We start from the raw sequence: 23,893 nt of genomic DNA on the forward strand, positions 1-23,893 counted from the left end.
GCCCCAAGATCAAACTAACCTCCATACCCAACATTTTACTATCATCCATGTGCTGAACCACGAGTCGCTTAGATGTCTCTAACACATCCGACTCTACTACCACCACTCTGTGTAAACAACCTACCTCTGGCATCTCTCCTAAACCTTCCTCCAATCACCTTAAAATTAAGTCCATCATGATAGACCTTTTCCGTCCTGGGAAAAAGTCTCTGGCTGCCCACTCTATCTCTGCCTGTCAACATCTTGTACACCTCTATCAAGTCACCTCTCATCCTCTTCGCTCCAATGAGAAAAGCCTCAGCTCCCTCAACCTTTCTTCGTAAGATTCTTCATCCAGGCTGCACCCTGGTAAATGTCCTGTGCACTGTCTCCAAACTTTCCACATCTTTCCGACAGTGAGGCGACCAGAACTGAATGCAATATTCCAAATGTGGTCTAATCATGGCTTTCGGAGCTGCAGCATAACCTCACAGCTCTCAAACTCAACCCCACTGCTAATGAAAGCCAACACAACAAGACCCTTTCACCTTGGGTGGCAATTTTGAGGAATCTATGCACGTGGACCCCAAATCTCTCTGTTCCTCCACACTGTCAAGAATCCTGCCTTTAACCCTGTAATCTGCATTGAAATTCGACCTTCCACGTTGAATCATTTCATACTTTTCCAGGTTGAACTACATTTGCCACATCTCAGTCCAGTTCTGCATCCTGGCAATGTTCTGTTGCAAGCTACAATAGCCCTCCACACTATCCACAAGTCCACCAACCTTTGTGTCATTGGAAAACTTACTAACCCACCTGTCTACTTCCTCATCCAAGTCATTTAAAGATGTCACAAAGAGCAGAGGTTCCAGAATAGATCCCTGTGGAACATCACTGGCCACCGAAGTCTAGGCTGAATACTTTGTATTTATTACCACCCTCGGTCTCCTGTGGGCCAGCCAATTCTGTATTAGACAGCCAAAATTTCCGTGTATCCCATGTCTCCTTACTTTCTGAATGAGCCTACCATGCAGAACCTTCTCAAACACCTTGCTAAAATACACATGCACCACATCCACTGATCTACCTTGATCAGTGCGTTTTGTCACATCACAAAGCCATGCTCACTATCTCTAATCAAGCTATGCTTTTCCAAATAATTATAAATCCAGTCTCTCAGAATCCTCTCCAATAATTTACCCACCACCGATGTAAGACTAATTCATCTGTAATTCCCAGGTTTATCCCTATTCCCTTTCTTTGACACTCTTCAGTCATCTGGTACTACTCCAGTGGACAGTGAGAAACCTTGAGTAGATCCCATCTGACCCAGGGGGCTTATCTATCTTCATGTTTTTCAAAATTTCCAGCACATGCTCCTTCTTAACATCAACCTGTTTGAGTATATCAGCCTGTTCCACGCTGTCCTCACAAATGACAAGATCCCTCTTATTCATGAATACTGAGGCACATATTCATTAAAGACTTCTCCTACCTTCTCTGACTCCAGGCACATGTTCCCTCCACTATCCCTGATTGGCCCTACCCTCACTCTGGCCATCCTTTTGTTCCTCACATCAGTGTAGAATGCCTTGGATTTTTCCTTAATCCTATCCACCAAAACTTTTTCATGCTCCCTTTTAGCTCTCCTAAGTCCATTCTTCAGTTCTTTCCAGGCTATCTTGTAACTCTCTAGAGCCCTGTCTGATCCTTGCTTTCTGAACCTTAAATAAGCTTCCTTCTTGCTCCTGACTAGATGTTCCACATCCCTTTGTCACACAAGGTTCCTTCACCCTACCATCCCTTCCTTGCTCCCAAATCAACCTCCACATTTCTGTCCTACCTTTCCCTGAGAATATCTGTTTTATGCTCCACTGTTCCTGCCTAATAGGATTGTAATCCCCCCACCACAATTCAATACTCTCCCATACTGTCTTCTCCTATGCCTCTCCATGACGATAGTAAGGGTCAGGGAGTTGTGATCACTATCACTGAAATGGTCTCTCACCGAGAGATCTGACACCTGACCTGGTTTGTTGCCAAGTACCAAATTCAATCATGGCCTCCCCTCTCGTCGGCCTACCTACATATTGAGTCAGGAGCCCTTCCTAGACATACCTGACAAGAACTGCTCCATCCAAAGTATTTGAACTAAGGAGGTTCCAATCAATATTAGGAAAGTGTGACAACCCTGTTATTTCTGCACCATTCCAAAATCTGCCTCCCAGACTGCTCCTCCATGTCTCTGTTGCTATTGAGGGTTCAATAGAAAACTCCCAGTAAAGTGACTGCTCCTTTCCTGTGTCTGACTCCCACCCATAGTGACTCTCTAGACAAACCCTCCTCGACGACCTCCCTTCCTGCAGTTGTGATACTATCCCCCACCTCTTTTACCTCCCTCCCTATTCCTTTTGAATCTAAACCCTGGAACATCCAACAACCATTCCCGCCCCCTGTAATATCCAAGTCTCTATAATGGCCAACACATCATAGTTCCAAGTACTGATCCATGCTCTAAGTCCCTCCTCCTTATTTCTGACATTTTTTGTGTTAAAATTGACACACTTCAACCCATCACACTGACTGCAACTTTGCCCTATCACCTGTGTAGCCTTCTTCACAGATTCTCTGGATGCCTGTTCAACAGCTACCCCATCCTCTGATCCCTAGCTCTGGTTCCCAACCCCTCTGCCTAACTAGTTTAAACCCTCCGCAGAGGTCTCACAAACCTTCTGCCTTTGATATTGGTGCCCCTCCAGTTCAGGTGCAACCCGTCCTCCTTGTAAAGATCCCACCTTCCCCAGAAGGTATCCCAATGATGCATGTATCAGAAGCCTCCCTCCTACACCAACTCTGCAGCCTCATGTTCATCTGCACTCGCTCTCTGTTCCTAGCCTCACTAGCCCTGGCACCAGTAGTAATCCTGAGATTACGACTCTGCTCATCCTGCCTTCTAGCTTCCAACCGAACTCCCTGTATTCACTTTTCAGGCCTTCATCCCTTTCTGAGCAATGTCATTGGTACCGATGTGTACCACTGGCTGCTCACCCTCCCCCTTAAGAATCTTGTAGACTCAATCCGCGACATTCCTGACCTGGCACCCAGGAGGCAACATATTATCCAGGATTCTCGTTCACGACCACGGAATCTCCTGTCTGTTTCCCTCACCATTGAATCTCCTATCATTATTCTCTCCACTTCCCTTCTGAGCCACAGAGCAGGCTCAGTGCCAGAGACCTGACCACTGTGGCTTTCCCCTGATAGGTCATCCTCTCCAACTCTATCCCAAGTGGTATACTTATTATTGAGGGGGATGGCCACAGGGAACCCCTGCACTGACTGAGGACTACCTATCTCCTTTCCCTCTCCTTGCAGTCACTCAGCTACATTTATCCTGTAACTTAGGTGTGACTACCTCCCTGTAACTCCTCTCTATCACCCCCTCAGACTCCAGAATAGTCCAAAGTTCAACCAATTCCAGCCCCACTTCCCTAACGCAGTCTGGGAGGAGCTGGACTTGGGTACACTTCCCGCAGGGGAAGTCAGCAGGGACACTGAGGTGACCCTTACTTCCCACATCCTGCAAGAGGAACATGCAACTGCCATAGCTTCTGTCGCCTCTGCTCTAAATTGCCAAAAGAGATTTGAAAAATCCATTTCTTACCCATCCTCCAAAAAGAGTTTTTTTTTGGTTAGAGGAGGAAGACCGGGTGGGAGATGCTGCACGTGCAGTGTTTCAGGTTTAGCCACTGCCTGAATATATTAGCTCACTTACTCAGTAGTACCCATGTCTGTTTCCACTCACATTCAACCTTCGCTCTGTTGATTCATGAGGTAAGTATTTTATATTGAAACGTCCCTTCCTGGCTGACCCCTGGCTCACGCTGCTGAAAAGGTGAGGTCACTTTTGGAATATTGTGTGCATTTCTGATCTCCCTAACGTAGGAAGGGTGTGGTCAAACTTGAATGGATTCAGAAAAGATGATGTTGCCAGGTTTGGAGGGTTTGAGCTTTCGGGAGAGACTGAATAGGCTGGGGCACGGAGGCCAAGGAATGACCTTCTAGAGGTTTGTTAAATCGTGAGGGGCATGGATAGGGTAAATACACAAAGTCTTTTCTCTGGAGTGGGGGAGTCCAGAACTAGAGGGTACAGGTTTAGGGTGAGAGGGAAAGATTTAAAAGGAACCTAAGGCCAATGGAATGAGCTGCCGGAGGAAGTGGTGGAGGCTGGTACAAATACAACATGTAAAAGGCATCTAGATGGGTAAACGAACAGGAAGGGTTTAGAGGAATATAGGCCAAGTGCTGGCAAATGAGACTAGATTAATTTAGGATATCTGGTCAGCACGAACAAGTTGGACTGAAGGGTCTGTTTCCGTGCTGTACATCTTTATGACTCTATGACAGGAGCTGAGTTTGGAGTTATTGCAAACTACAGGGGGAAAAGACTTGATTCAGTCAGTGTAGTGTCGGGTACACGTATTTATATTTAACAACGATCAGGAACTGGAATTTGGAAATCTTTGGACAGTGTGGATTGAGAAGGTTTTGAACTCAAAAGTTTGATCTAGATTTTTTACTACTTGTTATTAAATCAAGTGACTTTGAAAAGCGAACAGGCAAAACTTTAAGATAGATGAATGAAAGGACTTATGGCTTTATTTGTGAAGATTAGTTAGGGGCTTCTGATGCTGAAGATTCAAAGAGTATGGTGCTGAAAAAACACAGCCAGTCAGGCAGCATCTGAGGAGTAAGAGAGTCGATGTTGCGAACAGAAACTCTTCATCAGGAATGAGGCGGTGGCCCAAGGGGGCTGAGAAATAAATAGGAGCGAGAGGGTGGGGCTGGGGTGAAGGTAGTTGGGAATGTGATAAGTGGATGAAGGTGGGGGTGAAGGTGGAACGGATCGGGGTTGTTATGAAGGTATAGAGATGTACTGTACTTTTAAGAGAGTTGAAAAGCTAGCAAGGACAAACAAAGCACACGAAGTCCTGAGCAAGGTAACAATGTAATACGTGATCAAAACAAATAGCTGCAGATGAGTTGCCGTGAAACAAAAACAAATTCAAATTCGGCCAGTCAGTTTAAAATTTGCCCCAACATACCCAAATCCAATCAAATTTGAATTTAGTGTGTTGATATTAAAACCAATGAAACAATCTGATGTTTTGGGGTATGAAACCAGACATTTTGAACAGTTTGGGGGAGAACTGCCAAAGACCAACAAATGTAGACTGCTAGCTGAAGAGCTCTCTGAAAGGGACCTGTCTGTGGGGAGTTTGTGTAGCTGAACATTGAGGCCAACCTGGGGGTAATCTACAGAGGAAAATCTACAAAGGAGATTTGGCAAAACTGACTGATTTTGTAATGTGATTTTGTTTGGTAAATCTTAATCAGGATTTTTTTATCGGACTAGTATTGTAGAGTGGGAGGTAAAAGATAGATTTAAGAGAAATGAGTTACAAGTAGTAATTGGTTTTAATGTTCTCTGTTGAACTTAGAGTAATTACTTTAAATAGTGACTTCAGGGATAGTTCTTTGTCCATCTAAATTTAACAGATTACGGCGCGAGGTGAGCTTCTCTCGCATGTGTTAGCAGAGGGGTTTACCCCGTGTCATAATAGTGGGAAGGAAGATGGACAGGTAGGACAGTTCAAGAAGGCGGTGCCAAGTGGAAGGTTGGATCTGGGATAAGATCGGGACGGGAAATGAGGAAACCGGTGAAATCCACATTGATCCCATGTGGTTGGATGGTCCCAAGGTGAAAAATGAGGCATTCTTCCTCCAGGCGTCAGGTGGCGAGAGTTTGGCAGTGGAGGAAGCCCAGGATTTGCACGCCTTTGGCAGAGTGGGAAGGAGAGTTGAAGTGTTCAGCCATGGGGTGCTGGGGTTTGTTGGATGCGTGTGTCCCAGAGATGTTCTCTGAACTGTTCTGCAAGTTGATGTCCTGTCTCCTCAAAAGCAGTGGACACAGTCGATGACATATGTGGAAGTACAGGTAAATCTGTCAGATGTGAAAGAGTCCTTTGAGGCCTTGGACAGGAGTGAGGGGTGAGGTGTGGGCGCAGGTTTTGCACTTCTTGCAGTGGCAGGGGAAAGTGCAGGGAGTGGAGGGTGGGTTGGTGGGGGGAGCGTGGACCTGCCAAGGTTGTTTTCAACTAAATGATTGTACAGAATTGAACTCTATCCCTCTAATCCCAAGCACATTCACAAGACAGACTAACTCTGCAGGGACAAGGTCAGTTACATAAAACGGCATGGACCTGCTGAAGGTTGTTGAGCAACAGCCAACTGAAGATGCAGTTTCGGTACACGTATGGGGTGGGGGGGGTAGGAGTTGAAGGAATAACCTCCAAGGAGCTGGTCACAAATGGAAGGATTCCTTTTGTTCCTAAATAAGAAGAAACCAGACAAGCTGCACAGTAAAATGTCTTCTGGGAACCTGAGGGCATTCCAGAAATCACTATTTTTAAAATTCATCTTCAACTCTGCTGAACTGTTACTTATAATTGACTTTCATCGAAACGAAAACCTGATCTGAAGATTGCCCAATAATTCTCAGAATGTCAGCGTTGTGATCTCGATGACAGAAAATTGACTCGACTGTGTGAAGTCTTTCTCGCCTTTGAGTTCAGACCCTTGACCTTTTTATGTAACTGACCTTGTCCCTGCAGAGTTAGTCTGTCATGTGAATGTGCTTGGGATTAGAGGGATATGGTTCAATTCTGTACAATCACTTAGTTGAGGACAAGTCTTGCCATTTGTTGTAAGAATAATATTGCATCTAACAGCCAAATGATTCTCGAGTTCTGAGTTCTGTGTGGCACTGTGATTCTGCCTGGCCTGAATTGTCTGCTGTCTCTTACAGTTACAGACATGCTGGTCAACATCCTGAACATCTGTACTGATGATGAGCTCCTGGATGATGACGATGGTAAGTATGAATTGAACCATCGATGGTGGGTGATGGAAGGTTGCAGTTGATCAGGGACTGGCCACCTTTCATCCAACTTCCTTTCTCTCTCCTGTTGTGACTAATGTTAGTATTGAGGGAGAAACCAACTTACATTTGTGTAGAGGTTTACACAACCTCGAGCCATTGCAAATCACTTCAAAGTGAATGAAATGGCCTGGGGCAGCACGGTGTCTCAGTGGTTAGCACTGCTGCCTCACAGCGTCAGGAACCTGGGTTCGATTCCATCCTCAGGCAACTGTCTATGTGAGTTTGCACATCCTGACCGTGTCCACATTGGTTTCTGTGGGGTGCTGCAGTTCCCTCCCACAGTCCAACAATGTGCAGTACAGGTCGATTGGCCATGCTAAATTGCCCATAGTGTCCAGGGACGTGCAGGGTAGGTGGGTTAGCTGTGAGAAATACAGCTGTACAGGGATTGGGTCGGATGGTGGGTCTGGGTGGGTTGCACTTCATAGGGTCAGTATGGACTTGATGGGCTGAATGGCCTGCTTCAACACTGTACAGATTCTATGAAGTATTTTTGCAGCACAGTCAATATTGAAAAGTAGAAAACACTGTAAACTTATCGTGCACAGCAACCTTTTTAAGCAAGGTGGTCATGAGCAGTGATCTCATTTTGATGACTGAATTTGACTGAGATTACAAATGGCTTTCTCACGATCACCGTGTCCTTAGCTTGACAGTTTAAGGACAGAGAGAGAGAGAAGAGTTCCTATTTCCTCACTATGGAGATTTTATGGAAAGTGGTGAATATATTGGGGTGGATGCAGTTTTGCTGTAAGTGCTAAGATTAAGGCTCAAATCTGGACTCAGACCTCTCCTGTGCTTCTCCTCTCATTGTGAGCTTTCTTCTAGAGGAATTCATGGTGTATGTTCTGATGGCGCTGGATTGCACCTTGACCATTGTGTTTGTCACCATCCCATAAAACCCAATACTTCTGTGTAAATTGCTTGGGGCTGACTGGGTCAGGGGTCTGTCGAGCTTAATGATAGCCTTGTGCACCTCTTTGTCTCAGCTTCTCAACATGATCGCAAGGAAGTCATCAAGAACAAGATCCGTGCAATTGGCAAGATGGCCCGAGTCTTTACTGTTCTGAGGTAGGTTGTCTGATGTTCCTGATTTCTCAGTGGCTGGAAATGTGCTGCGCTGCTGCTCTATGACTATGCACGCAGTGCCTTCATTTCATGTTTTTTTGGCGGCTCTTTCAAGTTGACCTTTCTGTTGATTTGTTCTTTTTGCAGAGAGGAACATGAAAATGTACTGACGTTAAAAGGCTTGACTCCAAGTGGCAATCTGCCTCTTGGTGCCTTGGCAGGAGGAAAATCAGCCTTGGAGAAAGGTTAGGAAAGTTAGTGTGCAGTGTGTGCCTTCAGGACTGTCCCTCAGGGGCACAGACAAACCATTTCTCTCCTATGCACCATATGCTTCTTTCCAGCACTCTGTGAAACACATTAAACGTTCCTGTTCCCTCTCACAGTTATCCTTCCCTCTCCAGCCCCAGCCCTGTTCAAAGCACCTCACCACATTCTCTTTGCCAGTGCTTGAGTTGGAAAATTGGACCGTTGAAGCAATTCAGTTGGAAACAGAAACCAGAGGTGCCTGAGGGTTCACTGCGATCAATGCTATCGTCAGGGAAAAATTCCCTTTTCTCATTTCATGCACAATCACTGCAACATTGATCCCTCTCCTGGTTGTAACTTTGCGATGTCCTAGTTTGAAAGCTGCTGTCTCAGCTCCTGCTGACACACCCTCAGAATGATGAAGTCACATGCTGGTGTGAAATTTCCTCCCAACCCCAGCTCAGGACTCCTGCTTCGATTGAGGTTGTGGGCTATGTGTTTTGTCCAGACTCATTAAGTGGACGGGTTATCAGCGGTGATACTGAGGACATAAATGGAGCCCTGAACCCAGACAGGAACCCCCGGCTGCTGCCTTTATACCCATAGGGAGATTGGCTGGAAATGGGGTCCCTGATATTGATGCTGCCTCGCTCCTCAGTTGGTCTGTGTTTCAAATTATACCTGAGCTGTATACCGGAGGTGAGAGTTGATGCAGATGAGGCAATAGCAAAAGGTAGACGAGCTGGTGGGAAGGAACCAAGGGATCAGTTAAAGTGTGTTTGCTTTAATAGCAGCAGGGTGATGGAAGAAAGCATAGGTTGGCAGATGTTGGAAAAGTGTGGTCGTAGTAGGGTTGTTGTAATGGGTGACTTTAACTTTCCCAATATTGATTGGAACCTCCTTTGAGCAGAAGATTTGAATGGAGCTGTTTTGTAAGGTGTGTTCAGGAGGGTTTCCTAACTCAGTACGTTGACAGGCCGACGAGGGGAGAGGCCATTCTAGACTTACTGCTCGGAAACGAGCCGGGGCAGGTATCAGATCTTGTGGTGGGAGAGCATTTTGGTGATAGTGACCACAGCTGCCTCCCATTCTACGTAGCTATGGAGAAGGAGAGGATTAGGCAAAATTGGAGGATATTTAATTGGGGAAGAGGAAACTATGATGCGATTAGACATGAGTTAGGAAGCATGGACTGGGAGCAATTGTTCAATGGTAAAGGCACTATAGATATGTGGAGACTGTTTAAGGAACAGTTGATGCAAGTGATGAATAAATATGTCCCTCTGAGACAGGCAAGAAGGGGTAAGATAAAGGAACCTTGGATGACGAGAGTGGTGGAGCTTCTCATCAAAAGGAAGAAGGTAGCTTACATAAGGTGGAGGAGGCTAGGGTCAAGCTCAGCTCTAGAGGATTACAGGCAGGCAAGGAAAGAGCTCAAAAATGGTCTGAGGAGAGCCAGGAGGGGGCATGAGAAAGGCTTGGCAGAGCGCATTAGGGAGAACACAAAGGCATTTTACACTTATGTGAGGAATAAGAGGACGGTCAAAAAAAGAGTAGGCCGATCAGGGATAGCATAGAGAACTTGTGTGTGGAGTCTGAGGAGGTAGGGGAAGCCCTAAATGAGTTTTTTTGTTTCTGTCTTTACGAAAGAAACAAACTTTGTAGTGAATGAAACCTTTGAAGAGCAGGTGTGCATGCTGGAATGGATAGAAATAGAGGAAGCTGATGTGCTGAAAATTTTGACAAACATTAAGATTGACAAGTTGCCAGGCCCAGATCAGATTTGTCCTCAGCTGCTTTGGGAAACAAGAAATGCAATTGCTTCGCCACTTGCGAAGGTCTTTTCATCCTCGCTCTCCACTGGAGTCGTACCTGAGGACTGGAGAGAGGCAAATGTAATTCCTCTCTTCAAGAAAGGAAATAGGGAAATCCCTGGCAATTACAGACCAGTCAGTCTCACGTCTGCCATCTGCAAAGTGTTAGAAAGGATTCTGAGGGATAGGATTTATGACCATCTGGAAGACCATGGCTTGATTAAATACAGTCAACACAGCTTTGTGAGGGGCAGGTCATGCCTCACAAACCTTATCGAGTTCTTTGAGGATGTGACTAGAAACGTTGATGAGGGTCGAGCTGTGGATGTGGTGTATATGGACTTCAGCAAGGCATTTGATAAGGTTCCCCATGGTAGGCTCATTCAGAAGGTCAGGAGGAATGGGATACAGGGGAACTTAGCTGTCTGGATACAGAATTGGCTGGTCAATAGAAGACAATGAATGGTAATGGAAGGCAAGTATTCTGCCTGGAAGTCAGTGGTGTTCCACAGGGCTCTGTCCTTGGGCCTCTACTGTTTGTAATTTTTATTAATGACTTGGATGAGGGGATTGAAGGATGAGTCAGCAAGTTTGCAGACGACACAAAGGTTGGAGGTGTCATTGACGGTACAGAGGGCTGTTGTAGGCTGCAGCAGGACATTGACAGGATGCAGAGATGGGCTGAGAGGTGGCAGATGGAGTTCAACCTAGATAAATGCGAGGTGATGCATTTTGGAAGATTTAGTTTGAAAGCTGAGTACAGGATTGAGGATAGGATTCTTGGCAGTGTGGAGGAACAGAGGGATCTTGGTGTGCAGATACATAGATCCCTGAAAATGGCCACCCAAGTGGACAGGATTGTTAAGAAAGCATATGGTGTTTTGGCTTTTATTAATGGGGGGATTGAGTTTAAGAGTCGTGAGATCTTGTTGCAGCTGTATAAAACTTTGGTTAGACCGCACTTGGAATACTACGTCCAGTTCTGGTCGCCCTATTATAGGAAAGATGTGGATGCTTTGGAGAGGGTTCAGAGGAGGTTTACCAGGATGCTGCCTGGACTGGAGGGCTTATCTTATGAAGAGAGGTTAACTGAGCTCGGACTTTTTTCATTGGAGAAAAGGAGGAAGAGAGGGGACCTAATTGAGGTATACAAGATAATGAGAGGCATAGATAGAGTCGATAGCCAGAGACTATTTCCCAGGGCAGAAATGGCTAACACAAGGGGACATAGTTTTAAGCTGGTTGGAGGAAAGTAAAGAGGGGATGTCAGAGGCGGGTTCTTTACACAGAGAGTTTGATTAGACTTACAGTGTGGAAACAGGCCCTTCGGCCCAACAAGTCCACACCGACCCGCCGAAGCGCAACCCACCCATACCCCTACATTTACCCCTTACCTAACACTACGGGCAATTTAGCTTGGCCAATTCACCTGACCCGCACATCTTTGTGACTGTGGGAGGAAACCGGAGCACCCGGAGGAAACCCACGCAGACACGGGGAGAACGTGCAAACTCCACACAGTCAGTCGCCTGAGTCGGGAATTGAACCCGGGACTACAGGCGCTGTGAGGCAGCAGTGCTAACCACTGTGCCACCGTGAGAGCATGGAATGCGTTGCCAGCAGCAGTTGTGGAAGCAAGGTCATTGGGGACATGTAAGAGACTGCTGGACATGCATATGGTCACAGAAATTTGAGAGTTCATACATTAGGTTTACCTCACATGAGGATCAATGGTTGGCACAACATTGTGGGCTGAAGGGCCTGTTCTGTGCTGTACTGTTCTCTGTTCTATGTTCTAAATGATTCGCAGGGAGGGCCAAGTGCTTGTGACTGGGTTGCAGGGTGGAACAAACCTCATTTTGATCTCGACTGAGTTCGGAGCAACCTGCCATTGGAGCAATCTAATGAGTCACCAAAATGTGTGTGACATGCCCAAAGTTTGCTGATCGTTGTATAATGCTTTGTAAATTAATGGTCAAGCCGAGAGTGTACTGAAGAGCGACTCTGTATTCTGCAGAGTACTTGAGCTGAGCTGGTGATAAATTGTGCTGTAAGAGTTTCTGGTGCCTCACATCATTGTTTCTTTTTTTTTCCCTCCATGCTGACGTTCATCCTCTCAGCAATGACTGATGCAGTAACCTCTTCTTCAGGTATGTGTTTGTATGTTGGTAATTGTGTGTTCCTACTCATGGCCACATCCCAATTGCTGCTCTGCAAGCCAAGCTGAGTATCTAGCCACACTCAACTGCTGAGTGTTGGCGATGAGTGTAAGTGTCTCTGGCTGCTGCTGCTTTTTCCTGTATTTAACATTTCAAGAGGAACAGTGCAATGCATACAGCCACAGGTTACCCTTCAAGTGTGAGGCCTCATTTTGCTGGCTGCAGTGGCCTTAGATTTCCCAATTTCCAAAACTGCAACAGGCAAGAGGAAACTGCTGTAAACAAGTGTTGGATTTTTACTTTATTTCTTCCCTTCCCCTTCCTTGGGGAATAGAGTGAGGTGATATTATTGCCCATTACTACTTGCCCTGAGGATATGAGAATGTCAGTTGGGTCATGTGTGATTGGAGTGGATTGTCAGCCCAATTTGGGTAAAGATGGAGGTCCCATTGTCCACAGGATGTCATTGAGCAGCTGACTGCATGGTGCCACCTCAGCTACAGTAGGGAGTGGACTTGAAACTACACTATGGGATGATCCGACTCGGCTGTTACCTCGCACATTGTTCAACTGCCTGACCTGAGGCTATCACACCAGCGATACTGCACTACGCTACACTGTCCAGAAGCTGCTTTTACTCAGCACAGCCAAAGGGAGGCTTTTTGTTTTGAGTTGGAAGTGGTTATGTCTGAATTCCTGGAGGTTTAAATCCTGGTGCTACTGTTTGTCCCAGTTTGAAAAGGGAAATTTAGATCACTGTACAACCAAGAATAATGACTGCACTTTTCATGTATGCTAGGTTATCAGTTGTTGCCTCTGTGTTTGCAGTGTACTTCCATTTCCAAATCTCATTAACGAATATGTATGAAGTTATTACTCATTGCTCTACTCCTTGTATTGTATGGTAAACAGTTTTAACTCCAGACAAATATCAACTTCAATTGTTCTTTTTCCAAAGTAGCTTTCAGATACTTGTTGTCTATTAAACCTGGTTCCCTGTTTGGATTTAGTTCCAGGAGAAAGTGAGGACTGCAGATGCTGGAGATTAGAGCTGAAAATGTGTTGCTGGAAAAGCGCAGCAGGTCAGGCAGCATCCAAGGAGCAGGAGCATCGACTTTTCAGGCATGAGCCCTTCTTCAGGATTCCTGCTGCTCCTTGGATGCTGCCTGGATTTATTCCAGCAAAGGTTTAACTCTCTAAATAGTTATTTAAAATCAGTAAAATAAAACCAAGAGCTGGAGATCTGGAACAGAAATCACTGGTGGAATGCAGCAGATGTGCATCATCTGTGGGGAGAAAACAGTGTTAATGTTTTGAGTCTGGTGAGTGTTCATCAGTTCTGATTTCTCCCTACCCAAGTATGTTAAAGTTGAGAAGATTAGCAAAGAAAGAGTGGGAACTACTCAAGACCAAAGGGGGCAAACTTTCACAAAGTCAGAGGATGTGGGTGAGATCTGAAGTGAAAATCTTTCAATTGCATTCATCGCTTCGCTTAAACATGTTAAGATTAATAAGGATGAGATGTTGCAGGTTTTAACTGGTATGCAGGTGGATGAGAATCCAGGACTGGATGAGATGTACCCCAGACTGCTCTCGAGGCAAGGGAGGAGATTCTGGGTCCCTGGCAGAGATATCTAATACCTGGCTGGCCACGGGTGAAGGACCAGATCCCTGGAGGATAGCTCATGTGGTTCCTTTGTTCAAGAGGGGCAGCAGGGATAGGCCAGGTAATTACAGACCAGTTTTTGATGTCACCAGAAGAGAAATTATTGGAAAAATTTCTGAAGAACAGGATTAATTAATACTTAGAACAGAGAGGCTTGGTCAGTGATAGCATGGATTTGTTCGAGGGAGATCCTGTCTGACCAATTTAACTGCGTTTTTTGAAAAGTTGACGAAATACATTTGTGAGGGTAGTATGTTTTACATGACCTTCAGTCAGGCCTTTGACAAGGTCCCATGTGGAAGGCAGGTCCAAAATGTAATAGCACATAGGATCTAAGGCAAGTTGGCAAACTGCATCCAAATCAGAGGTGAAAGAGTGATAGTGGAGAGATGGTTTATGTACCACAGTGATCGGTGCTGGGACCCTTGCTGTTTATTATGTGCATTAATGACTTGGATGTAAGTGTAGAAGTTATCACAAGTACGTTGATCGGCATAGATGTGGTGAGCCTAAAGTCCTATTCCTATGCCATATGACTCTATGATAGTCACCATGTGAAGGAGCAAGCAGGTGGAGGGGCACCGGAGAAGAATTCTGCGGGTGTATAAGGAAACTTAGATCAATGTCTCCATCCCAATAAGGAAGGGAGCAGTGATGATGGAGAATGAAGGAACAAGGGAATCAATAACACTTTTCCATCCCTGGCATGTCCTGAAGGGCCTCACAGCCAATGACAGACAAGTAAAATGCTTTCAGTGTTGTAATGCAGAATAACACCAGTTGCTGCATAGCAAGTTCCCACAACCAGCAAAGGGGTAATGGTCTTGTTTGAGATCATAATTCCAGGTAAAACTCCTTAGCTCTTGAGCATAGTGTTGTGGAAACAGGGAGCTGTGAAATGGTTCCCCTGCCAGTGTGGCACTCCCACAGTATGTGAGATTTACACCAGTATCTGACTAGCAAGTAAGAGTCTGTCTACTGAGCCACAATTGACACATACGGGAGGAACAAAGAGACTTGCTCGAGATACATGTCTGACCTGGGAACTGTGGAATTATCAAAGCAAATTGTCAAATGAACTGGCAGCTGCCTTGGTCAATAAGCCCACTGCCCAGTTACCATCTGTTTTTCTGCTTTCTTCAATTGATCATTAAATCTATGATTTAATTCTAATTGACCAAAGGGCAGAGTCAACCACATTGCTTTGGATCCAGAGTCACATGTAGGTCAGATCAGGTATGGATGGCAGATTCCTCTCTGTTTGTGAACCTGATGGGGTGTTTACTCAACAATAATTAGTGGTCACTGTTCTGGTATTAATTCTAGATTTTGATTGAATTCAGGTTCCATGTCTGACATGGCAGAATTCAAACTGGGGACCCCAGAACATTCCCAGAGTTTCTAGATTAATAGTCTGGCGCTATTACCAATAGGCTATCACTTCTTTATTTCTAACTGAGCAAGCAGAGGAGCAGGTTGAGACCATTCAACACTTGAAGCCTGCTCTGCCATTCATCCAATCATCCCACATCTGCAAGGAGTTCCATTTCCTCACCTCGCTTTAGGATGCTTCATAATCTTGGCCAATGTCAGTGTAGCAATTGGCTTGTCTGACCTCCACCCTCAGACTCTCATACTTTGCCAGAGAAATACTCCAGATTTCCACCACCTGCTGTATAGAACAGTGCTTCCATTTATCACCTTTGAACAACCTGGCTCCAACTTACCTGTACATGCAGACATAGGAATTAGGAGCAGAAATAGACAATTTAGCCTGAGGAGCCTGTACCACCGTTCCACAACTGATCTAGTTGTGTTTTGAATTCCACCTTCCCATCTTTTCTTGATAATCTGTGATTCCCTGACTTAACAAAAATCTATTCACTGCCGTTAAACATTTCAGTGACTCCACCTCCGCTGTCTTCTAAATCAGGGTGATCCAAGATCATGAACCCTCTAAGAATAAAATTCCCAGGGACCTTAAATTGTAGAAATAGGGATGGTACGGGAACATGTCACAGAATTTCAGGGTTTACGGTGCAAAGGGAGGCTATTCGACCCATTGTATCTGCACCAGCTTTCCAAATGAGTATTATGACTGTGCCATTTTCTTGCCCTTTCCACAAGCCCTTGCATATACCTTTTAGTTTTAAATAATCACTGAGTAACTTCCTGAATGCCTCAAATGCCAGTTTCACCATGTTTCTAGGCTGTGCATTCCATATCCTAATGACTTGCTGAGTAAAAGTTGCTGAGTAACTTTTAAATTTATGCCTTCTCATTCTTAATCCTTTTGAGAGTGGGAAGATTTCTCTCTCTGTTCTATCCAACTCGCTTATGGTTTTGTAAATCTCTCTCAAATCTCCTTTTAGTCGTCTTCTCTCCAAGCAGAACATTCCAAGCTTTTAAAATCTATTCTCATAACTTAAGTTTCTCATTTCTGGAGCTGCTTTTCTAAATCACTTCTGCACTGATTCAGTGCATTCGCATCTTTCCGATAATGTGGTGCCCACAACTGTCCACAACACTCTAACTGAGTTCTACAAAGTAACTTCAAAGCCACCTCTTGTTCTTGTGTACAATGCTCCCAATTAGTAAAGCTGAGAACACTGCTGTTTATTAATTTCTTTCTGCACCAGTCCTACCACCTTCAATCGTCTCTGCACATATGCACCCAGTCCTTTTGGTCCTTCACCCCCTTCAGAATTGTATCCCCTATTTTAGATTGCCTTTGTGCTCTTCATGTGCATCATCTCACACTTCTCTGAATTGAACTTCATCTGCCACCTCTCTGACCATTTGGAACTCTACCCTGTCCTTCTCATGGTTGACAATTCTTGGAGGTTGAGGGTGAAGATCAGTTGTGATTTTATTGAACGGTGGAGTTGGGGGGCTGAATAGTTTACAGCAGCTCGTGTTTTGTATGTTCCTGTTTGTCTATAAGCTGTGTGATTGCCAGTGCATAGCCTTACGTGTTGCTTGTGTCTCTGTCCATCTCTAAGGGAAAGCTTCGCTGCAGAAGATCAGCTTTGAACAGGCCAGAGGCTTGGACCGGATCAATGAAAGGATGCCTCCCCGCAAGCCGCTGATGTCAAACCAGCCCATGTCTCAATCTCCGCCTGCTGCACCGACTCCAACTCAGGCCCAAGCTCGAGCTCAGGCCCAAGCCCAGGCTCAGGCACGGGCTCAGGCTCAGGCACGAGTCCAAGCCCAGGCCCAGATGAAATGGCCTCCTCAGGGTTACCAAGCCACCCGTGGACTGCAAAACGCTCCTCCACAGCAGCAGCAGATGGCGGGGCGAGGCCAATTTGCCACCAACATACCTCCTGACCGCCGGCAGCAAGCAATGGGCCAGCGCCCCGCGCCCACTCAGTCAGGGATGCCAGCTGCCAAGACCACCCAGGGAATGAAAGGAAAAGATAAGATGGCACACTAACCAATAATGACCTATTTATTTATTGTGAGTGCTTGGGAGTATCCTGAGATCCATAACTCCCAGCCTGTCCCGTCACCTCCGCTGTGAGTGCCCAGTTTTACTGGAATATTGCGAAATCCGATCTCTTTGACTCTAGAAGCCAGCTCACCTCCCTCTTGGACTGAAGTGACTGGAGAGAAGCCGACTGACGTAGCTCTTGATTTTGTGCGGACCTTGCTAAGTTTTCTGAAGGAGCATTCTGGGGGAATGTGTGTGGATTTGGGAAATGGATGCCATCTCAGTCCCATCTCTGCTTTGAGTACCCAAATCTGATATTTGTTCACAATCTGGTTCAGGGCGCAGTTGGGGGAAGGACTGCGCTATTCACTTGTGTTGCTCTGCAGTAGATGATGACAACCAGCAAATCCTGCAGATGTTGAAGGGTTGATGAAGGCATTAATTGCCTCTTGTCCAGTGGCTGCCCTGCCTTTACCCACTCCCCCATTTTTACCTGTTCCCTTCACCTATACTTGTAATGACTCGTATGATTTCAGCGGGTGAGGCTCAGTGCATGTTAGCTCTCCTGTGTGTTCACATTTGGCCACCTGAACAATCCTGCCCATTGGAGAACTCAGTCTCAGTTCCCAACTAGTCAAGCCGTCAGCTTTTTTACAAATGTGGCTCTGATTTTTTTAAAAATGTGTGGTCTTGAAGGCTCATCGGGACCTTTTGGGAAAAGGAAATATGGATACAAAGTTGATTTGTTTCAAGTTTTTATTTTTAAAAACACAAGTCTGTTGCATGGCACGATGTCTACATCCCATTTAGAAACTTTACTTTAAAATGAATGAATCTGTATGTGTGAACTAGGTTGAATCCTGATGAATTGGGAAGGTCAACTTGAGAAGGATATTCAGTTGTGAACTCTGGTGTTGCCTTTGGGGATATGTCTCTGAGCTGGTGTCTGTGTGGGAGGCCAATTGAAACATGATTGAAATCAACTCGCTCTGTCCTGTTTCTCCTTCTTTGCCTTGCCTCTGTCGCTCTCCCCATTGTGTCTGCCAGTCTCTCTGTCTCTGTTCCTTTCCCCTACTTTCTGCGTCTGCTGTCTTCTCCATTTTGTCTTATTTTAACTGATGCCTGTGTCTCCTCCCACCCACGTTGAACACTGTCTCTCTTTCACTAGCTCTCTCGTGCTTGATAGGACAGTCAGTAATCAGGAGACTCCTGCTGGCCAAATACGTTTTCTTGTAATTGAGCACTGTTTTATGTATTTGGAAGTCTGATTGTTCAGGTTATGTCCTGCAGAATACATCTTCTGGGTCAAACTTGTCCCATTTTGGTATTGAGTTCAGGATGCTGCAGTGTTTGAGGAGGTCATCAGAATGTCAAGAAAGAAAATAGATCTGAGATCTCAGGCATACATCTTTTATCACCTGACCTTTTGGATGGAAAATCAATAGTTCTTGAAGTTGAAGAGCTGATGATGGTTGCTGTTCCTCAAGGGTTGGGCCACACACACCTTTTGGAATGTTAGTTCCACAGTTGAAATGCTGAATGTTTTAAACCCTGCTTCATCTGAGAAATGACTTTCAGACCACTTTAACTAATGAAAATGAATCCAACTTGTTTGGTTCCCTCTCTGAAGACTGCTAGAAGTAAATGTAATGATCTGCAGTACCTCTTCCACTGATTGCATGAGCATAACTGTGCCTCAGATTTCGGTGTGCAATTCTGGGAAATCTTTGCTAGTTTGTGCTTTCATTCTCTTGCAATGTCTGTTTGCAGTGCTCTTCATTCGAGTGCCTGGGTATTTAACTGCAGCACACTGCCAATTCTCGTCTGTACTGCATCTTTTGCAAAAAATCCCAAATCACCCTGAACAAAGAAAATCTGTTCTGCAACAGTACTGCAGTACCCACCCTAAACTGTTGGCACAAATCACTGTCACTGCCTTGGGATGCAGTGGTATATTGTTAACAGGACAGGTGTCCTAAGACAGCAGTATTGGGTTTATTGTAGCTCCGAATAGAAAGGCCTACCGGATGAAGATCACTTTTTGAATGTCACAGGCGTTTGGCAGCTGACAGTCACAACATCTCAGCCTGCGTGCATGTGATCAGGCCCTTTCTCAAGTGAGCTCTGACCTTGCAGCTCTCCTCCAGTGAGCTCTGTTGGGCTGCATTTGGGCACCTCTTGCTTTGCAAGGAAGGCAACTGATTTTGTGGAACAGATAGCAGAGGTGATGCAAGAGGCCAACCATCACTAGTCAGGGGTGAACTCCTGATGGCGTGGATTGCCGGAGACCAGATAATCAGTGTTAGTACAAAGGCCATTTGCTTGAGTTAACCAGAGAGTCAGTTTCATGGATTATCCCTCATCTCCCCTGCTGTTAAATGCCGAGTACTGGTACCTGTGGCTTTCCAGATGAGAATGCGGTTTCTTCTGGTCGAGAGAAGTGAGTACAACAGATGAAGAGGTAGGCCGAGGCTGTGTTTTAATTTTTAACCTTAGTGAGTTTGCTGATCGTTGGTATGGGTGCCAAAGTCATCTTGTTCTCACTGTTTTCATGTCAAGAGGGGGCATGAGGTCACTTGAAGTGTGCCAGGCTGCTTTTAAAGCCAGCTGATCCCAGACCAGTGACTGTCAACACTGATGCATTGACAGATTGCTTGAATTGGCAATTTGTTGCTAGAGCGAAGTCTGAATGAGAGCAAGAGAGTTGGTTCTCATATTGATCCCTTGTTCACAGCAGATGTCTTCAAACGTGGGCTTTGTGAGGCTTCAGCTTCAGTTTCTGACTGTCTGTGAACAACTGACCACATTCCAGACAACATTGGGGTCATTCAGTTTGCAGCCAAGCAATCCTATCTACCCCCATCTTCCCAACCTAAGACCTAATGTCGAACACTGGCTTCGAGCCCATTTTGAGAAAGCAAATGCAAGTTTGCCACAGTAGGATTTCAGGGACTGTTGGGGTAGAAGCTGCCTCAATTTGAAACTATACTGGGGAGAAAGAGCCTTTCAAAGAAACCTGACCCCATCCCTGTTTTAACCACTTGGCTTCCAATTCACATAAAGATTATTATTTTGGTGTCTTTTTTATTTAGGAAAAGTTCTTTTTGCAGAGTCTTTAAAAAAATGCTGTAACTGTTCCCCTTTTTTGTGGAAGAGAAGGATAATTCCCCACAGGAGAGACATTCTACATTGATACTGTTGGTTAAAAAGAGTTTCATTAACTTGTGTTTTTTGTAAGTGCACTGAGAAAACTGTCGCGGTTTCTAATTAGCATAACGATAACATATACTGAACTTTTCTTGTAACAAAATTTGCATTAAAAATCCAAGTTTGGTTTTATTAGCTGGAGCTGCAGATGTGTGTTCCTGTTCCTGGCCGTCAAGTGTGATGTTTTGGTCTGTATGAACTGTTTAAGGTGTGGAAGAGGAGGCACAGATAGACCCAGATTCAACAAGCTGACAGATTTTCCCACTGAAAGACCCTCTGAGGGGCAGTTGAGTTTGTCAGACAGCTTCATGGTCACACTGAAACCAGGCTTCTATTTCCTATTATTCATGCTAATTTCAAACGGTCAAACTACAGCATGTGACATGGCTCATTTCCTCTGAATGTCCTGTCCAATCACATGGTGACTGTGTCTGTGTGCTAGCACAGTACATCTCACTGAGAGCTGTTTGAACCCAGGCATTCGTCCCATGGTAATGGTTTTGGTCCTTGTTGCTTTGTAGCATTGCTACTGAACGCTGCTTGGAGGACAGTGACATATTCTAAATCGTCTTTACCATCCTGATGAGAAGGATATATAGTTGCTTGTAAATTAGGAACAGGAAGAAGCCATTTGGCTCCTCAAGCCTGCTCCACCATTCAGTAAGGTAATGACTGATCTGATTTTAATCTCACATCCACATTATCACTTACCCCTGATAACAAGAATCCATCCACCTGTGCCTTAACAATGTTCAAAGGTTCTGCTTCCATCTCCCTTTTGGATAGATCCAAAGATTCATCACCATCGATGAGGAAATGGTCTTGGCTCAAGTCTGTCTTAAAGCAGTGACTTTGAGTTTTAGATTCTCCCACATGAGGAAGCATTCTCTCCACATGTCCTCTGTCAAGGTCCCACAGGATTTTTTTTTAATATTTGTCTTCAGCATGTAGCATTGCTGGCTTGGTCAGCATTTATTGCCCATTCCTAGTTTCCCAGAGGGCAGTGAAGAATCAACCACATTGCTTTGGGTCTGGAGTCACATGTAGGCCAATCCAGAGAAAGGCATTATGAACTGAATGTATTTTTACAGCCATCGATGGTGATTATGTGATCACCATCAGGATTTTAAAAAATATTTATTCCAGATTTTTATTGAATTTGAATTACAACAGCATCTGCCATGGTGGGATTGGAACCCATGTCCAGAGACCATGAGCCTTGTGCTCTGGATTACTGGTGATATTGCCACCATCTCCCCGACACAAGTTCTTCACTCAAGTCACTTGGAGGGCAGTAGGTCTCCTGTGTGTGTGTGTGTGTGTGTGTGTGTGTGTGTGTGTATGTATGAGTGTGTGTGAGAGAGAGACAGATGGGGGACAATGACTGCATGGGTTTTGTTCATTGCTGATTCCTGGAATCACCGTTGCAGAGGTTGAGAGTGAACGTGAGTCTCTGCTGATGATTTCTCTTTGTGATTTTTGTGTGTTTAGTTGATGACACTATTTGCGGTGGGGGGTGGGGAAGGGTTTGAGAACCAATCATCAGAGTCTATAATTCCATTGTGAAAGTTGTTATTGGAAAATGAAATGAGTGATTTAGCTGTGGCAATTCACTTGAGTAAAGTTTGATGAAAAGAAAAATGTGACAACAGTAAATAAGCATCGTGTGCACAAACCAGCTTGCACAATCAACGTTTGGAATTCTTAATTTGATGATTAATAGAACAATGCTACAACTTGGACAACGACAACAGATAGAATTAAGTTTTCTTTTCTGTACCAGCGTCTGACTGACAGAAACAACTTCAGGTTCTGCATAACATGTACCTGGCTTTGCTGTGGTCACCACATCAAAACTCAGGAGGGCCTTCAGCAGACAGGCAAGGTTCATAAGAACTCACTGGTGGGTGCAAAATCGCAAACAAGATGGTTATTCATTGTGCTGCATACAAAGCACATAGACCTCCTTCCAGAAACTTCATCTTCCATCGACAAGTTATCACTCCAATGTGGAGGAGTACAGAAATCTGAAAGCGATCCCCTCTGAAGGAAATTCTCAGGGCAAACAACATCAAGAGGTGCAATGCAAGTGACAAAAATCAAAAGGCTTCCACTCTTCTACATCGATGTGGGAAAACACATTAGCCTATGTGGAGGGAAGCACTGGAAGTAGATTCAGATATGACTGTCCAAATTGAGCACAAACTTGCAGTGTGCCCAGAGGAAGATGAGAGGTAGTAGGGCTGTAGGTGAGCCCTCCAAACAAGCGTGCGTGCGCACACACTCTCTCTCTCTCTCTCTCTCTCTCTCTCTCTCTAACACACACTCACTCACTCTCTCTCACACACACACACGCACACATTCTCACACACACACACTCACTCACTCTCACTCTCACACTCATTCACACACACACAAACTCTTGCAGAGACCTAGTGAGCTGTGGATGCCCAGGTCAATCCTGACACACAAACTTCAGTAACATGAGAGAACCCAGCAAAGGCAGTTGTCTTATTTCTGTCTTGGAGAGAATTCAAGAACAAGAAATCTGCCATAATGGAAGGAGGTTAGTCATGGATGGTGGGTGGATGGATGGATCCAGAGCTGATAGCAGTTGGGAATGTTTTCTGGTGAATTCCCCTTGTCAGTTGGCTAAATGGGAGCTGTTCATTCTCAACTCTTCAATTGCAGCTCCAAAATTAAAGGTACCGGCTGGCAGAGCTTTCAGCTGGTGTAACAGCAGATAATATTCGATGAACACTCCGACAGTGCTGAATGACAAACGCAGGCATAAAATTGTTATTGTCCCAGAGGATCAGAGGCAGCTCTCGAGAGGTAAGCAATGGTTGGTGAGTGTAACCTGAGGGTCACCACGTATCAGCCAAAGGGCAAGGTTGAGATGTCAGGGCCTATATGCAGGGGGAATTGAACATGTACTGTTGGTGTCACTGCACCACAACTGAACCATCCAGTCATCTGAGCTAACTGAGCCCCAACATTATGGTGAATATTAACCACACCCGCTCAGAAACCAGAGTCAGAATGACAAAATCACTGGACCACTTTAATACGCATGGCTAAACACATTCCAAATGATTCTAATCTGTACTCTCTACCTAGGCTAGCCATACAGTAATGCTACACTGACATCTGTCAGCTGCATAAATCGAAAGAGATGTAGGACAGATGAGGCTGTATAGAGGAACTTCGTTGGAATGAGACAGAGTGAGTACCTGGATATTTGTGTCAAAGTGAGAATTCAACTAGTAAATCTTTTGAAAGTGCAATAAGGCTGAATCAGTAGCCCTTAAAATA

The 23,893-nt window shown here is 45.1% G+C and overlaps 1 protein-coding gene across 1 annotated transcript in view; it reads left to right on the forward strand.

Annotated features, from left to right (window-relative positions):
* Positions 1-20,710, forward strand: part of LOC132836832 (serine/threonine-protein phosphatase 2B catalytic subunit gamma isoform-like) — a 41,038-nt gene extending 20,328 nt beyond the window's left edge. Inside the window, exons 10-14 of the mRNA XM_060856353.1 lie at positions 6,851-6,916; positions 7,975-8,056; positions 8,201-8,298; positions 12,234-12,263; positions 16,941-20,710. Of these exons, the coding sequence (XP_060712336.1) occupies positions 6,851-6,916; positions 7,975-8,056; positions 8,201-8,298; positions 12,234-12,263; positions 16,941-17,374 (710 nt within the window). The 3' untranslated portion in view covers positions 17,375-20,710. The remainder of the gene's footprint in view (positions 1-6,850; positions 6,917-7,974; positions 8,057-8,200; positions 8,299-12,233; positions 12,264-16,940) is intronic.
* The last annotated feature ends 3,183 nt before the right edge of the window (positions 20,711-23,893 follow it).

This window comes from Hemiscyllium ocellatum, chromosome 48 (genome assembly GCF_020745735.1).
Source record: "Hemiscyllium ocellatum isolate sHemOce1 chromosome 48, sHemOce1.pat.X.cur, whole genome shotgun sequence".
NCBI classification, from domain to species: Eukaryota; Metazoa; Chordata; class Chondrichthyes; order Orectolobiformes; family Hemiscylliidae; genus Hemiscyllium; species Hemiscyllium ocellatum.